The sequence below is a fragment of the Stenella coeruleoalba genome, assembly GCF_951394435.1.
Source record: "Stenella coeruleoalba genome assembly, chromosome: X".
NCBI classification, from domain to species: Eukaryota; Metazoa; Chordata; class Mammalia; order Artiodactyla; family Delphinidae; genus Stenella; species Stenella coeruleoalba.
In genome coordinates, this window is record NC_137152.1 from 17,216,995 (window position 1) to 17,234,506 (window position 17,512).

At 41.9% G+C, this 17,512-nt stretch overlaps 1 protein-coding gene across 5 annotated transcripts in view; it reads right to left on the reverse strand.

Moving 5' to 3' along the window:
* ACOT9 (acyl-CoA thioesterase 9) overlaps positions 1–11,142 on the reverse strand; it is a 34,540-nt gene extending 23,398 nt beyond the window's left edge. For 3 of the 5 annotated variants that reach the window (XR_013825842.1, XM_079911711.1, XM_079911708.1), the window contains exons 1-6: positions 10,651–11,142; positions 5,783–5,880; positions 4,597–4,623; positions 3,949–3,994; positions 1,702–1,872; positions 1,420–1,457 (exon numbers count right to left, since the gene is read on the reverse strand). Coding sequence is in view for 4 of the 5 variants with exons in the window: in XM_079911711.1 (XP_079767837.1) it covers positions 1,420–1,457; positions 1,702–1,872; positions 3,949–3,994; positions 4,597–4,623; positions 5,783–5,880; positions 10,651–10,670 (400 nt within the window). In the remaining variant the exon portion in view is untranslated. The remainder of the gene's footprint in view (positions 1–1,419; positions 1,458–1,701; positions 1,873–3,948; positions 3,995–4,596; positions 4,624–5,782; positions 5,881–10,650) is intronic. The other 2 variants (XM_079911709.1, XM_079911710.1) reach the window with 2 other exon arrangements.
* Between the last annotated feature and the right edge of the window lie 6,370 nt (positions 11,143–17,512).

Below are 17,512 nucleotides of genomic sequence, written 5' to 3' on the forward strand. Positions count from 1 at the left end.
GACAACTCCCAGCACCCAGATCTTGGTTTCTAAATATCATTCTCCATTAAAAAGAATCAGGGCTCCTCAGAGATTTGGCTGATTCCAGGACTGGGGCAGGGAAAGTACAAATGAGCCTAGAAATGTTGCACCACAAAGTGAGGAAGTGCTCAAAGAATGATGGGGACACAGCCAAAAAAATCCACAGAAGCCAGCGTGAAGAATGAAGGGCAGTCCTGGGACAAGTTGAGCATCAAAACAGATGATAGAAATATATTATAATCCATTCAGTAAAATAGGAATCCCTGAGTTCATACTGATTTTAAAGTAATTGATAAAAGTCTAATGAAGAATCGGATATTTACAAGGTCTCAAAGTACCTCCCTACAAGGTACTTATTAATTACAAAGGGGAAAAGAGTAACTTCACAGCAAAGAACCCTGGCAGACACCACCTTCATCAAGGAATCAAAGTCAACATCACAGTAATGGGACAAATTAGAATTATGCACTACCTGCTAAGATGCAATAAAAACACAGCATCCCTTCTGTGGACACTCCTGCCAAAGATGCACATCCCAAATCTAACTTTGGGGAAGCATCAAACATACCCGAATTGAGAGAAATTCCACAAAAGAACTGGCCCATAACCTTCAAAAGTATCAAGGTCATTAAAGTCAGGGAAAGACTGAGGAACTATCCCTGACACAACAACTAATTGCAACATGTGATTCAGAACTGGATCCAGAACTGGATCCTTCTGCTATAAAGGACCTCTGGCCAAAGCTGAATGGGGTTTGAGGATTAGACTGTCTAAATATCAGTGTTAATTTACTGATTTTGAGGGTTATATTGTGGTTATGAAGGAGAATGTCCTTGTTTGTAGGAAAAACACATGAAAATATTTGGGGGTGATGTGCATCGTGTCAGCAACATACTCTCACATGATTCAGGGGAGAACAACTCTTTGTACTCTGCAACTTTTCGGTAAATTTAATTAAATAATTATGACAATTCAGAAGTAGCAGATGCCCTTCTTTTTCTGCTCGTTTAGAATATCTTCATCTGTGCAAGTTAAAGAATAAAAAGACCCTTTCCAGGGAAACTGGGATGAAGTGAGAGAGTGGCACGGACATACACTACCAAATGTAAAATAGCTAGTGAGAAGCAGCCGCATAGCACAGGAAGATCAGCTCGGTGCTTTGTGTCCACCTAAAGGGGTGGCATAGGGAGGGTGGAAGGGAGATGCAAGAGGGAGGGGATATGGGGATATCTGTATACGTATAGCTGATTCACTTTGTTATAAAGCAGAAACTAACACACCATTGTAAAGCAATTATACACCAATAAAGATGTTAAAAAAAAAAAAAAGACCCTTTCCAGCCAGAGGATTCAATGTATTACTGTAAGTACCAGTTTAAAAATACTAAAATATCAGTACCTCCTAAGCTGTCAAGATCCTCAAGAATCCTGCCAAACCTGTGAAATAAAGAAAACTGTGATGAAATGAAAATCATAAAAAAAATAACACTATGGGGTGATAAATACCTACCAAAATTGATTATGGTGATGGTAGCACAACTCTCTAAATATACGAAAAACCAGAGAATCACACACTTTAAATAAGTGAACAGTATGATGTGTGAATTATATCTCAAAGTTGTAATAAAGAAAGGAAATAAAATAAAAACAAACGACACAAACAGAAATAGTGCCATGTTACCTTACAGTGTTTTGAACAGTCAAATATTTCTCTCTTAATTCAGGCTGACTGCCCAAAGGTAAGAGAACTTCAATGTAACTGTCTTTCATTCTCCTAGGTGGCAGACCTTTCTGTGATGCAGCCAAAAAACTATGAAGCAATTTTCTTTCCTCCATTGCTTTCACATGGTCTCTGAGAAGAAAGGACACAAGCTTCATAAAACATAGGACAGTGCTATGCCCCAACTCCAGTGACATACAGGTCAGTCAGACACCATCAAAAGAGGAAACAGCAGGTCCGGACCTACCTCATCTCCTTTTCCTTCCCTCCCTTCCTACCTGCCACTTGGTGAAATCAAAAATTTCTGTTAAAATTTCTCAGGCTAGTAGATAAGAAAAATACACTTATAAGTGACATAGATATATCCAAATGAACTATATATTCACCCTCATCAAAAAGTGTATTCAGGGCTCCCCTGGTGGCGCAGTGGTTGAGAGTCCCCCTGCCAATGCAGGCGACACGGGTTCATGCCCCGGTCCGGGAAGACCCCACATGCCACGGAGCGGCTGGGCCCGTGAGCCATGGCCGCTGAGCCTGAGCGTCCAGAGCCTGTGCTCCGCAGCGGGAGAGGCCGCAACAGTGAGAGGCCCATGTACCACCAAAAAAAAAAAAAAAAAAGTGTATTCAAAGAATAGAATCTTTGAAATGAAATTAAAAATACAGAAATGGACATAATAGAGTGTAAATATATGTACATATATATATATATATATATCTGCGCTAAAGAACAACATAGCCACTGAACTCCATATTCCCATTTCTCACCTTGACAAGTCTCGTATCCTCTGTGCCCCAGCTCTCTCTCTCTCTGCCTTCAATTTCAGGAAAGAGAGACAGAGGAGGAAAAATGGAGTATATCCAAAAGAAGTTTGGAAGGCAGAGCAAAAGGTAAAGAGGAAGAGAACATGAAAAGGAGACAGAAAGGGAAGAAAAAGAAGAGACGATTAAGGTGGAAGAAAAGAGAGAGACAAGGGGATAAGGAACTAAAATGTTGACAATATCACTCTTTCTAAGCTTTACTTATTATTGCCAGAAAAGCGTAGCCTACAAAAATATAGGGAGGGAACTGACGAACAAGTTAAATGGCACCAGGTAAATCCAGAACGTGGAACATTCAACAAGACACATGGCTTGGCCTCTTTAAAATCAAGCTCATGGGGGGAAAAAAAAAGAGGGAGGGATAACTATTATTCTAGATTAGGGGAGACTAAAGAGTCATAACCACGAAATGCAATATGCAGTTGTTTACCGGATCTTGATTTTTTTTTAAAAAAGCTATAAAAGATATGTGGGGAATAATTGAGGAATTCTGAATATGGGTAAATAATATGCTATTAGGGAATTACTGTCAATTTCATTATGTAAGAGAATATCTTATTTGTTGGAGATGAACGACTGCTGATTTTGTTACATAGGAAAATATATTTATTTATTAGAGAGGTATTGGAATATAACTGGAGCTGAAGCGTCACGATACCTTTATAGTTTAGCCAGTATATGTATATTGGCAAATCTGGAAAAACGTTCATAAGTATCCAATTCAGATAGTGGGAACAAAGGTATTCATTTCTTCTACTTTTCAGAAAATTGAAATTTTTCATATAAAGAGATAAAAAGAAGTCATTAGATAATTTTTATACCAAATAGATTATTATTGTTATTGTGCTTTTTCTTTTTATCTCATTTTAGCCTCAAAATTCTATGCACCAAGAGGGATATTATCCTATTTTAAAGCAGGGAAATACTTAGAGAAAAGAGAAAGATTGTATGGGAGGCCTGGTTAATTGTGACCTGACAAGAAGCAGTAGTCAGGGTGCATGAAACAGAAAAACCAGGAACTTGGGTTCAAGTCCCAAACCTGGTACTCAATCACTCAATGTCTGAGTTTCAATCTCATCATGTGCAAAAAAGGAAGAGGAACATATGTCATAAGCATGTCACAAGTTTCACTGAGAATCAGTGAGGTAATACTCCTGAATGCACTTTGAAAAATGCAGAGTACGTGTAAATTACATGATTTTATGACAACAAAGCATCAACTGATGAGTATGTTGGAATGTTGATCTTCTCCCCCAAGTAAAAAAACCTCTCAACCCATTTCTGAACAAAGGGTTCCCCCCATTCCTACAGTGGGACCATCAACTGAGCCTAAACACAGGCTAGCACACCACTTAGGGATAGAAGAACGAATAAACACAGAGCACATACCTCCAGTTTGTGGATGCTCCTACTATCTCCCGCAACTTATCTCGAACTGAAACAAAAATAAAGAGGTCATTCCATGAAACAAAGAAAGTAAGAAATGGATTATGGCAACCAGCTCAAAAACTACGAAAAGCGATTCATGCACTCAAAAGCTTCAAAGATCCATGAATTTCCATTTAATGCCACAAAACAAACAGCTCAGGGAAGGGATCAGGCCTCTGCTTCCCAAAAACTTGAAACAATTATTGTCTCCTTAGTGCAGAAAAGAATATCCTTGTGTCAATCACTGGGATTTATACAAATAAGCAAAAAAGGATAACTCCAATTATTCATCTGCTGGGGCTGTATCAGTGTTGGTAGGAGTCCCTTTACGATGGAGATATTATGAACAGAATCCCTGCCTATCTTCTTATAGGCAGTGAGACTAAGACTAATATCAAAATTTGAGTCTCACTCTAATTGATTTCTCATATATGTATACTACCCTAAATGTTAGAAAAGTTGAGGCAAGAAAAATGAAGCAAGAAAGGAAAGGCAAAAAAAAGCAATTTAAGTTTAGTTAATGCCCATTGCCCAAAAGTGCAAGAATGAATTAGTGCGAAAAAAAATTTAAGCACTTATAAAAAAATTGATACTGATTACCACACACACCGTGATTCACATGTATTGGTGAACATGCTATATGGATAAAGGGGAAATAAATTAGATAAGCAGTAGTAAGTCAATACTAAAAAATAAATCTATAGGATTTTAAATAATGTTTTGAGTTCATGTGTTTTTTTCTATCATTTTAAAATACATATTCTGGTTACAGAAAATTAACTATAGCAATCCTTGGTCCTTCAACAACTAAATATCTGATCAAAACCAAATATGGTTAGATGAACATACATCTTAATTTTTATGAAAAAGTGGTTGTTTTTCTATCAATTGTTAATTTTTCTATCAATTGTTATAGGGAACTCCCTGGTGGCCCAGTGGTTAGGACTTGGCACTTTCACTGCCAGGGCCAGGGTTCAATCCCTGGTCAAGGAGCTAAGATCCTGCAAGCCACAGCCAAAGGAAAAAAAAAAACACCCACCATTGTTATATACCATAAATTAGGTGCAAACTCTAATTACAATGAAATCATAGCGTAGTACTGAACCAAAAATATCCATTAGTAAATTAGTCTTATTTCTGATTTTTTTTCCTCCTGAGTTCCTTGAATAAAAGAATGGACAGAAAGTATCCCAAGTAGTACACAGACTACTGATGCTCAGTGACATAAAATGATTATTACTAGTTTATATTCAGTGTAAGAAGAAAGGCAGGTGTTGAGGGCCAAGAAACAAAGCAGAATTTTAAATTATATATATGCATATATATTTATTGGGATCCTTTAAACAAGTCCCAGTTTTCATTATAATGAATATTCCTACATTGACAAAGACATCCATAGTTTGCATATGGATTAGTTACTGAAATTAACTTCAATTAACAGGGTCCCTCTAACAAAATTATAGCCTAGGAGCGTTTAGTTGGTACAACTGAAAGGCCTGTCTCTTGCTTATGCATTAGATCTCTTTTTTCCATGCCTTCCACTTCAGTATCTACACAAAGGAAACAGAAATCATTTAACTAAAAGAGCTCAGTCCCCAAGGCTCCCAGGAACCAAAGCTCAAGTACTGTATGTGATTTCTACCCCAAGCTATCCTGGTCATTTTCTAAGTGAGAAGTTTATGAAAGATCTACCTTTAGTATACCTCATTTGCCCTAAACTGTCTATCTACATGCTTCGTAAATAAAGCAGGGTTTTCCGCCCACATAGGCCTAAAAGGTAAACACCCATGCTTACCTTCATGAATGTGGAAGACTCTCTGTTTCTCGGGATTCTGAGATCCTTGAGCCAGTCCTCTGCTGGGAGCAAGCAGCCCTTTGCTCAGGGTACAAAGCCTACAAAACAAGATGAAACACGCTTCGAGAAGGTTCCATGACTTCTTCCCTGGCAACCCCAAAGATCTGTGCCTCCTCCAGAGCACTCAGCCACCCCACACCCTTAGTAAATACTGTCTTATAGGGTCTGTACATGTTTCTCAAGTGTATGTATATTTGCATATGAGGCTACTCCGTAAATCATCTCTCCAATAAGAGTAAACATTTCTTGAGGGCAGAGACCAATTAGGTAATGATCTACAAAATAAATAAAAGATATCAACCAGGTTTAATGGATTTATTCTTATTAGCTTCAGAAGCCCAAAATCAAGTTGGTAAACAGCTGAGTAAACTAATTATGAACATTTATTTTGTTATTGTCATACCATACTTCCTCAATAAATAAGCTAAACCCAATTATAAGTCAATCAACTTTGAAAACAGAATTAACCCTTTCCAGGGTTACTCAAAGAGAGTATTTATTGGACCTAGGCAGAAATTTCCTACTCCCCAATGGACTAAAGTCAAAGCTATTTACCCCAATATGCCGAAACTGTTCTCCCAAAATAAGTTGTTTAACTTGATTTTGGCTCACTATTGCTTAACTGTCGACTCCTAACCACACACTATCCTATCAGGGATAACACACGTATAGTAGTATCAGGGACTGACAAATTGATCTGTTGAGAGCACCGTGGAAGAAGGCAAGGCATTGAAAAGGTAGAGAACCCCAGATACTCTTACTCATTCTAGCTCAAGTGACTAGTAAATTCTTACTACCTAATGCCAGGTCCAATGATGACTAATCTATTTTTAAAAAGCATGTTTTAAATTTTCTTTAGAGCCCAAATTTATTATAGATTTCTCTTCTGAATTACAGCATACAGGAAGAGCCTCTGAGTAAAAATATTTGGTAAAATCTACATGTAGTTTTGATACTTGTCCTACTAGAACAAATCCTGGTCCTTTCACCAAGTCAACTACTCTAACTGCAGAGAACACAAAAATAGCAGCACATGCTCACTGGCTAATTCAACTCCTTAGCCAGCCACTCATCACACTGGCCCTGATACAATCCCTGCTGGTTCACTAAGCCTGGAATGCTTCCTAAAGCGTTTGGGGTTTGGGTTTTGTGTTTATTCTCCAATCACACAGCTAACAAGCCTCTATCTTACATAGTTGTGGTTTATTTTTTCACAATGAATTTTCAATTTATGTACTTTTATATGTGAATTAATATTTCAGTCTTCTTGTTCTTGACCTTCTAATTTGCATTTTCTCAGAATGTGAGTTAAACTTTTTTCTTTTTCACTATTTCATTTTATGTATTTTCTGTAGGTTCAAATCCCTCACTGAAGGAAACAAGAGCATGTGGTCCTTCCTTCTGCCATCTCAGAAACTATCGTTCTGCAACTGAATATATCAGGTTTTAAAAAGCACACTGGAAAAAGCTAAAATCTTCCATTGCTACTATTAGCTGAAAGAGCAAAAAAAATCATGCCCTCGATACATTAATTAGCAATAATAATAGTTGCTGTAGATGATCTCAATATAAGAAATGAGATCTGACTCTGAATGGCTAAATACTGTGAATACTCATCACAAACTAACAGGAGCTGTAAAACTGATCTCACATATTTGGGTAAATACACATATATACAAGCATTTCTGTTTTGTTCCTTAAGAAGCAGCATTTTCTGAAAAGTGATGAAAACCATCCCATCCTGCCTGAGTGAAAAGCAGTGTAGTATACAGAGGTTAAGAGCCTGACCATGGGGACTCCCCTGGTGGCACACTGGTTAAGAATCCGCCTGCCAATGCAGGTGACACGGGTTTGAGCCCTGGTCCGGGAAGATCCCACCGCAGAGTAGCCCCCTCTCACAGCAACTAAAGAAAGCCTGTGTGCAGCAATGAAGACCCAACGCAGCCAAAAAAACATACTTAAAAAACTCTATTCCAGAAAGGCATGCTTCTCCAAAGTCTCCCCTAAAAGTCAAAAATGACCAGAAATTTGGAAATAAGCCAGGCACTATAATGGACCATCTCTGAATGGAGACTCAAACGGAGATAGTAAAGAGGGGGCTGACGAATACAGAGAAACACTTGGGCCAAATTATTTGGAAAACTGTGGTCCTGCAGCCCTATTGGTTGCATACTGCCATAATAAATTTGAAAACATATCCCTGTAACACAGCAAAGGCCTAATGTGAGTGCTTTTTTAAAAATCATTGATTAGGGCTTCCCTGGTGGTACAGTGGTTGGGAATCCGCCTGCCAATGCAGGGGACACGGGTTCGAGCCCTGGTCCGGGAAGATCCCACATGCCACGGAGCAGCTAAGCCCGTGCGCCACAACTACTGAGCCTGTGCTCTAGAGCCTGCATGCCACAACTACTGAAGCCCGTGAGCCGCAACTACTGGGCCCGCGAGCCACAATCACTGAAGCCCACGCGCCTAAAAGCCGGTGCTCCGCAACAAGAGAAGCCACCGCAATGAGAAGCCCACGCACCGCAACGAAGAGTATCCCCTGCTCGCCGCAACTAGGGAAAACCAGCGCACAGCAACGAAGACCCAACGCAGCCAAAAATAAATAAATAAATACATAAATTTATTAAAAATATATATATATTAAAAAAATAAAATCGTTGATTATACTAATTATATACTGGTATAATAAATTTCTATTCTCTTGTGAACATTCAGCTTATTGTAACTTTTCACTACAATTTGATATAATCCCTACTGATAATCAGATGAAACCTGTGGACCCTCGTGCCTAGTAGTTGTTGCGGGGGGAATACATTTTTATTGATACACAAAATAGTATATACTATTTCAGATGGTTCACAGACCACTCCCTTTTGACACCCCCATGGGCCCCTAGATTTAAAAAATTGTGATTCAGACCAACCTCCTGAAAAAACTTGAGGCCCGAAGGAATTAGATGACTTTTTCCCTGCTAGTCAACTGGCACACTGGGTAGAGCCCAGCTCTTCTAATCGCTCCCCACCTCATACACACCATACATGTAAGGAAACTGCTCTTCTCACAATCTCAGGCTACTTCCCTTTATCTATGCAACACTGAGGTGGAGGGAGCAGGGGAATGGTTCAATCACTGCTTAACACCTCAGTACCTCAGGGTTAATGGCTTATTCCCTGAGAAGCCCTCAGGAGTTTTACCTACAGCAAATCCCTAGGCCTTTAGAAGAAACTGTCAAGAGGCCTCTACAGTCAGGCCCTAGGACTCCATGATTCAACCTTTCCAATAAAAGGAGACCAAGGAGCCCAACCTCTCCATGGCTAGCCAAGGGAGTCACAAAAGTCGCATGAAGGTGTGAACGTAAGTGTCTTAGCTGTTCTGGGTTCCAAGCTTAGGGTGGGTGTCCGGGAAGAGTTTTCAGTACAAAAACAGGCAATGCCACTCATATGCCCTCCACTCTGGGGAAATGCCTCAATTTAGAGACTAAACAAATTCAGATGGCTCTTTTGTGAGTTGGGGGAAAAAAGAAGTACAAAGATTGCCCACCAGTCAAGTAACCTAATCATGTCAGACAGTCTGTATTCATTTATGTACTCTTTCTCTCTCTAGACACTAATGGAATACCTGCTTAAGGTTCAACAGGACTCAAAGGAAACGAGCCACAGGTTTATAAGGAGTTCAGAGCAAAGACAGAGGACTTCCAAACTGGGGGGGAGGAGAGACCAAGGAAGGTTTCCTGGGAGAAGACACATGAACCAAACCCTGGAGCTTGTAAGAAGGCCTGTCACATCATGTCCAATGCAAGCTAAAGCCAACTGTGGCTCTTCTTGTAATGACCTTCAATCCATCTTCAAATGGTATAACAAAGTAAATAAGAGAAGAGAGAGACAGAGAGACACAGAGAACCTATTTCAACTGAGAGCAAGGTCCACAGGGACAGTGAAAGAGATCCAGGGCCCCCAAGAGAACTGCTGGGGATCACTGTCACTTGGAACCACTGTGGGCCACACCAGGGGGGCTGGCATACCTATAGCGGGATGAATTCAGAAGCTGCAACAGGGGTGAGCCCCCTGGGACCCAACCAGGCAGAAAGAACTTGGAACAGCCGGAGTGCTCCGGTGAAGGGGGTTGGGGGAGAGCCAGACATGCCCTGGAGTCTAAAGCCCTACACCTTAACTGGACAAGCTGGGATGATGACTTACGCAGAAAGGCATCCTCCTTGTCAAAGGGGCCCAATCAAAGCCACTCCCCCACCTAGCCTTACCGGCCTTGTTGCTCAGTAAAAGTAAAGTGCAATCAGCACCAGGGGCCCTGGTCACACAGTCCTGACGTCCTGAAAGCCCAAAAGATGCCCTGCAATCTCTACCCACATTACAACACACTTAAGTCGAGTCCAAGTCAGTCAAGCACTCAACCTTTAAAACGCTCTGCAAAGGAGGGCAGAGGGCCGGAAACGCAACGTGCAGCCCTAAGTACTAGCTTTCTGACAAGGGGCTAACTCCAAACCACCCCCCTGATGAGCAAGGAGATAGGAATTTCAGGGAACGCCCAACTTCCTCCCTTAAAGTGCCTCTTCGCTTTTAACATCAAACTCCGGGCCGGAACACGCGAAGGTGGGGGGTGGGGGGCGCGGGGCCCCACCCTAGGCCGGCGGGGTCGCGGTAGGCGACCGCCCTTCCCGACCCGGCCCTATTTTCTGCCCAAAATCCCCGGCACTAGTTCCGCCCTTCGCAGCCCGCTCCAGCAAGCGGCGCGGAGGGCGGGCCTGGGCGCCCTCCGGTCCGCGCCCCGCCAGGCCCCTGGCTACCTACCGCAGTGCCGCCCGCCTCATGGCGCTTGCCCGCCGCCGTGCACGTGACCACAGACCCGAGCCCCGCGCGCCGGTTGGCGGAGGGGAGTTGAGGCAATGGAAGGCGGGAGAGGGAGAGCGTTCGCGGGCGCCTGACTGGACCTAGCTCCCCAGGACCCCACCCTTGCAGCGCGGCCGCGGTCGGGGGCGGGGCCTCGTTGCCCGGGGGCGGGGCTACGCTGCGCTTGAAGGCCCACTCTTTGGCGAGAAGCTGGAGTTAGTCTCTCTCCTCCATTGTTGATTAAATGCATCAGGCGGCACCGCTGGGGTGTGCCTAGAGGCTAGATGCAGCCACGTCCTTGGAGCTTGTCTCCGTTATCCCGCTTCGCTGAAGGCTGCGCGACCTTCACCCCCAAGCCCCGGCTCCCAGTTGGCCTTTAGCTGCACGTTGGAATCTTCTGGGCAGCTTTCCAAAATACCGATGCCTGGGCCTCACCCTATGGAGATTCTGAATTAGGGGTGCAGCCTGGTCTTCAGGATGTCTAAAGGCGCCCCAGATGATGCTAACGTAAGCAATGGTTGAAAACCTTTACTCGAAGGGGAAAAAAATTGTTCCTCTCCTAATCTCGGTCTTCCCCCTAGTGTTTGACGGTTGGAGATCTTGGCCCGCCCAGAGAGATTCAAGGCCAAAAAGTTAAGATGATTTTTACCCTAGGATCTGATTCTCCATTTCATTCAACGAATTCTTATTCAGCTGTTTGCAGTGCGCAAGACGCTGTAGATTCTGGAAATGCAACAAAACAGACAAAACTCCCTGCCCTTAGGGGGCTTACCTTATAGGGAAGGAAAACAAGTCAGCAAGCAAGTTGGCAAATTATATCGTTTCAAACGTGATAAAGTGGTCTAAGGAGGAAATAAAATAAGGTAATGAGGGGGGATCTTTCCAGAATACATGCCCGTCTTGCTTTGTCCTTGAAGATGATAATTTCCTAAAAGGCAGGGTTGATACCGTATGTTTTTTGATACTCCATGCTTACTAAAAGTTTGTCAATTTTAATTAAGCTGGCTTTTTAAAAAAATCACTTTATGAATTACAAATGGAGCACGGTCTTTGGCTTCCTCTTTCCTCTCCACCAAACTTTCCCTGCTTTTATCAGTCCCACATCCAGAAGACTGTCCTTTTGGCCTGCAGGGATCTCGCCTTCCTTTTAATTCATGTTGTCCATACCTTATCAGGGACGGTTTTGTTTTGTTTTGTGGAGGCTATACGGAAACCGGAAACCGAGCAGTACCCCACAGGGCCTTCCCAGGTACAGATTCCCCCCTCCCCCACCATATCTCCTGCCTCTCGTTTATAGAAAAGCTTTAGCCTCCTAGGCCTTCCCCAAGTTCTATGAAGCAAATTTACTCAGAGAAGTGAGAAGATACAGAAACAAAGGAAAAACAGTCAAGCAAGACAAAATAATAATAATTTAGCCATAAAGCAAAGTCAAGGACCTTTAGCTCCTCCTCAAGAGCTATAGACAATATCCTGAGCCACGTCCTTGATTTGTTTGGCAGACACTGAAACTCACACCAGGTGGAAGAAGTTTACTGCATGCTGCCCATAAGCACGTAGACCCCAGACCAGCTGGAACCAGAAGGTTGATGACGTTTAACTCCCAAAATACCACCCTGTTGCCTCACCGCCAACCAATCAGAAGAATGTCCACAAGATGATCAGGCCCCCTACAATCCTCACCTATAATGTGGCCTTTAAAAGCCCTTCCCTGAAAGCCATCAGGGAGTTCGGGCCTTTTGAGCATGAGATGCCGTATCTCGTTGCTTGACCCCACTTTGGGTGCCTTGCAATAAACACTATACTTTCCTTCACCACAACCCGGTGTCAGTAGATTGGCTTTACCATGAGTCAGGTGAGCAGACCCAGGTTTGGTTTGGTAATAATACTTCCTTATACTCTACCACACCTAACACAGTGCAATAAATATTTTATCAAATTACACTTTTTGGTTGGTTTTTACTTGAACTTTCGGTTGAGGCAATAGTAGGTTCAGGGAAAAAAATTAAGTTCAAGAGAATTTTTTAGGTTACATAGCTGGTGTAATGGTACGTAGGGGTAGCTTGTAATTTTGTGCAATCAAGTCCCCTTCCAGCCAGACACATTCTCATCAGTGTATAATCAGGGTATAAACAGTGTCAATGTTGGCTGGAACAGCTAGAACCAGGGACTCAGTGCCATAAAGATGCCTCTTCTCCATCATTTATCTTTGCTATACTTTGCATACTGGCTTCATTCTTTTTTCTCTGAATAATGGCTTCCTCCACATGGCCAAAGCATCTCCTGAACTTCACATTTTACAATCGCAGACACATCCACATTCTTGGAGACTGACCCGAAAATCTGTATCCCAAATACAAAAAGTCCTGAAAAGAGATTCATTGGCCCAGGTGGGATCAGGTACACACCCCTGGACTGGTCAACTGTGGCAGCAGGGCAAGGTGATGTGATTGGCCCATTTGACTTACCAGGAACCTCCTTACCCAGGCCCATGGACAGGTCACCATCTACTAGTATGGCTATTTCCATAAGTAGCCTCTCAGAGGGGAATATGCAGCACTCCTTAGAAAAGGAGTACAGAGCAACCAACCCCACAGATGTCCCACTGCAGATGTTATTTATTTATTTTATATTTTCTTTTTGGCTGTGTTGGGTCTTCGTTGCTGCGCGCCGGATTTCTCTAGTTGCAGCGAGCAGGGGCTACTCTTCGTCATTGCGGTGCGCGGACTTCTCATTGCGGTGGCTTCTCTTGTTGCGGAGCACGGGCTCTAGGTGCATGGGCTTCAGTAGTTGTGGCTCGCGGACTCTAGAGCGCAGGTTCAGTAGTTGTGACGCACGGGCTTAGTTGCTCTGCAGCACGTGGGATCTTCCCAGACCAGGGCTTGAACCCGTGTCCCCTGCATTGGCAGGCTATTCTTAACCACTGCACCACCAGGGAAGTCCCAGATGTTATTTAAAGAGAAAAAAAATGATCTCATCACTTAGCCCACTTACCTTAGTTCTAACCTCAGGGAACCCCTGCTAAAACCCAGCCAGCCCAGCATTCAACCACATGTCTACAATTATCTCAGTTGGCAGCATGAGTAAAATTCTTAAAACAGCTTAGCAACCCTGATTTCTATGTGTGTGGTGGTAGTGGGGTTGTAAATGTGGTATATGCTATACCAAATTTTGGACAGCAGGGATAGAAAGGAAAGTGGTCACAAAATCAGGCCAGGAAACACGCAACAGTTGTATGGTGGTGAGAATCACTGTCCTGAATAACAGATTGTCCACCCCACCTGTTTGTTGTTATTCTCCGTTAGTTCTATTCTGAAATGGTCTCAGGGTAACAGAAATGGTATCAAATGTATCATTAAAATCAAAGACACCTCATCATACACTGACAGATACATAAGACATTATCAATGTCATTATTATTACAAGCAGAAGAATCATAACAAATAACAAAACCTAACAATACGTTATCAGTTCAACCTAGTATTAAGAGTGAAAAGTATCTAGTAAGCATCCTTGGGCTGCTAAACCATAGATATTTTTGGATATCTAATTCAGGTAGAAAATGTTGTTGGAAAACTGTCATCAACTTTCAAACAAATTGATTCATGCTATTATTTCATTAGGATAGAGAAACCACTTTTTAAAAAATAGCTTATTTCCCAGGCTAGAGATTATACAAAATAAAGTTGTGAGGGGGAGGAGGAAACAATGGAAAGGTGATTTTCCCCCTAAACCTGAAAGACTAGTGAGCTGTTACACGAAAATGCTTAGTATTATATCCACTTGTTCCAACAGAAGTAAAACCCAGGCTAGGAAATTTCAAAACACTGGTAATTTTTTATCACTTTCCTTACCTTTCCTCAGCTCCACCTTTATGACTGCTCATCAAATCCAAGTGTTGAAAGGTTTTATATCTTTAGCAATGCTCTTTTTCCTCTAACAATTTCCTCTTGCTTAAAAATGGCAAACATGTAAAACATGTCATACTATTAGTGACATGGGATCAGAGGGTTTCTTTAGGATAGGACGTCTTCATCTCAGGGTGTCCTCTTCAATAAAGATGTCTCTTTCAATAAAATAGGACTTAAAAGGTAAAATTTCAGTGGGCAACTCTCCTACCCACGCCTAATCTTCTGATCATTCTTCACCTTGTCACGGCCACCCTCCTTCCCACTTCATCCACTCTCTCCAACAAATTCCGTTCTCTTCCATTCGTTCCTCCCTCTGCATCCTATTTCTCTCCATTCTCTTGCCCACCCACTTTCCATCATTTTTTTCACACCACCCCAACTGCTACCATCCTAGCTGGGAAATAGAGCCTCCCCTCAGACCCCAAGGCAGCCCATTCAGCTGGGCCAGCATAGGAGCCAACCCTGCCATTCCTCAGCCCAAGGAAAATCAACAAGTACCTCTGATACAATTACAGCTGCACCAGGATGCATAGCCATAGAGGGAACAAAGCTATAAACATAATTCACTATCTCTGCAGAAGCACATGCTTCAGAGTGCCCGCAAGCTTTCGAAACTGACTTTACGATGAGGATTTGTATATTTTATAGACATTAAAATCATGCTGGTTGTTTGAATTTACATAACACGTTTTCGGGTATAAATTTGTATCTTGTGCTATTTGGAGACGGGGCCACACAAAGACAGGATGGTGCCATTAGTATTAGTTGACTTTATCTTCAGAAACAGTGGCATTATTCTAGCTGGTTTATCGTTATATGTGATCTTTATGGGATTGCTAGACTGCTTTGTTCTGTTTATATAGGTAACTCATTAGCACACTGCACAGGACACCACATATGGCTTCTGTCTGGCCTCGTCTGTGGAGATGAAAAAACCAAGCCTGGAGAGAAGAAAGATCCTTGTTTTACTCAGAAAAAGGCTTTTCAAAGTGGCCATTTTTTCCTTGACTCCAGTTCCTACTATAACCCACAGTTATTCCCCATGTATTGCTCAGGCTCTTGCATCTCCCTCACCCTGGCCCTAGCAGTTACTGTAAAAATTCCCTGAGGAGATATATATATCTCCCTGAGGAGGTATAGGTATAGATAAAGACATAGATATAGATATATAGATACCGTTAAAAATAGCACAACTAAAACCACCAAATCAATAAATAGTATTTAGCTCTCAAACTAGGAGCTTCCAAATTCAAAGATTGATATGAAGCTCATGGGCATGAAATTAAAGGATAGTTTATAAAGTGAAATGAGAAAGTTATTAACGTTTACAATGACTCATTATTACAATGGGGGTTCCAGATGGCAGGAGATTGGTTAAAAGTGATTCTCTTATACCATTTTTAGGAAGATGACTTAAGTTTTATTATGACTGTCAGAGGCATTTATAAGAAATAACCTAAGGGGGCTTCCCTGGTGGCGCAGTGGTTGAGAGTCCACCTGCCGATGCAGGGGACACGGGTTCGTGCCCCGGTCCGAGAAAATACCACATGCCGAGGAGCGGCTGGGCCTGTGAGCCATGGCCGCTGAGCCTGCACGTCTGGAGCCTGTGCTCCACAACGGGAGAGGCCACAGCAGTGAGAGGCCCGCGTACCGCAAAAAAAAAAAAAGAAATAACCTAAATTTTGCTTATGTTCATGAAATAATCTAAACTTAGTTTTGCTTCCGTGGCTTGCATGGTTTTGTCTGCCCAGGGAAGCCTCAGGTTTGGTCTCCCTTTTGTTATGTTTAGCAATTCCCCCCTTTCTGGTCATTATCTCAGCAAGCTAAGGATGTGGCCAACTAGTTTAGCATTACTCTTGGTAACCACTGTTGATACAGCCAGGCTAAAGAATCACACGTTCATTGTTTCCAATAGTTGAGTCAACAGGATGGAGGGTCATGTAGTTGCTGTTACCAACAGCTGCATCATCATCATAGACATGGGAAGTTAGATCACTGAATTCTTCAGGTTGTCTAGTCCTGATGGATATCATTTGGTGTAAGAGAGGCTAGCAAAAGGCATTTAAAACCCTTGGGAGGATACAATGCACTAGAAAGGTTAACATGATGACTATAATCAGAATAGTAGCCAAGAATTTTAAAAATTCTCAAGGGCAGAGAATCCCAGAAGCTAAGATCTAACCAACTAGATAACTCGAATGGGCTGTAATCAAATTCAGGCTTTACCTATATATACACATATTATATTTATATATATATATATATATATATATTTTTAACATACGCACAACACGATGTATTAGCAATCATATATCCTCATGATTACCTAGGACAGGATGAACATGAGGATATTTTAGTTCAGGAGGTGGTACTGCAGGTGTGCTTCCACCTAAGTTAGGCCTCTATATGATGTGAGCAATAAGGTAATTTAATAAGACGCATTTCTATGGAAATAAAAGAAAAACAAGGGTTAACAGTTCGAGCAAATTATAAATTCAGTTTCTGAGTTTGGAGAGCAGCCAATTGAGAACATTTCTAGATTTGAATTCGAAGCATCTTTAGGGAGTGGAATAAGGATGGCAGTTTCAATCTGTGGATTTTCCTGGTTTGCAGCTTAACTGTCTTTGATGTCATCAGGTATTCTACTGAACTTTCTTGAGCAGCCTTTACAGCAACAAGCATGAAGGTTGTCCATACATGATCTATTGTGGTGATTTCTCTGAAGTTTACAAGTAGATAACGAAACCTCAAAGACAATTAACAGGACTAGAATTTGATAAAGAATACACCATACTTTTCTATACTTACCTGGTAGGAGAGATACCATGATAACCATAGTTTTCTAGTGAAACAATTTTTTCCATAGTCATCCCACTTTTATCAAAATACTTATAGTGAAACTAATTTGTTTATAA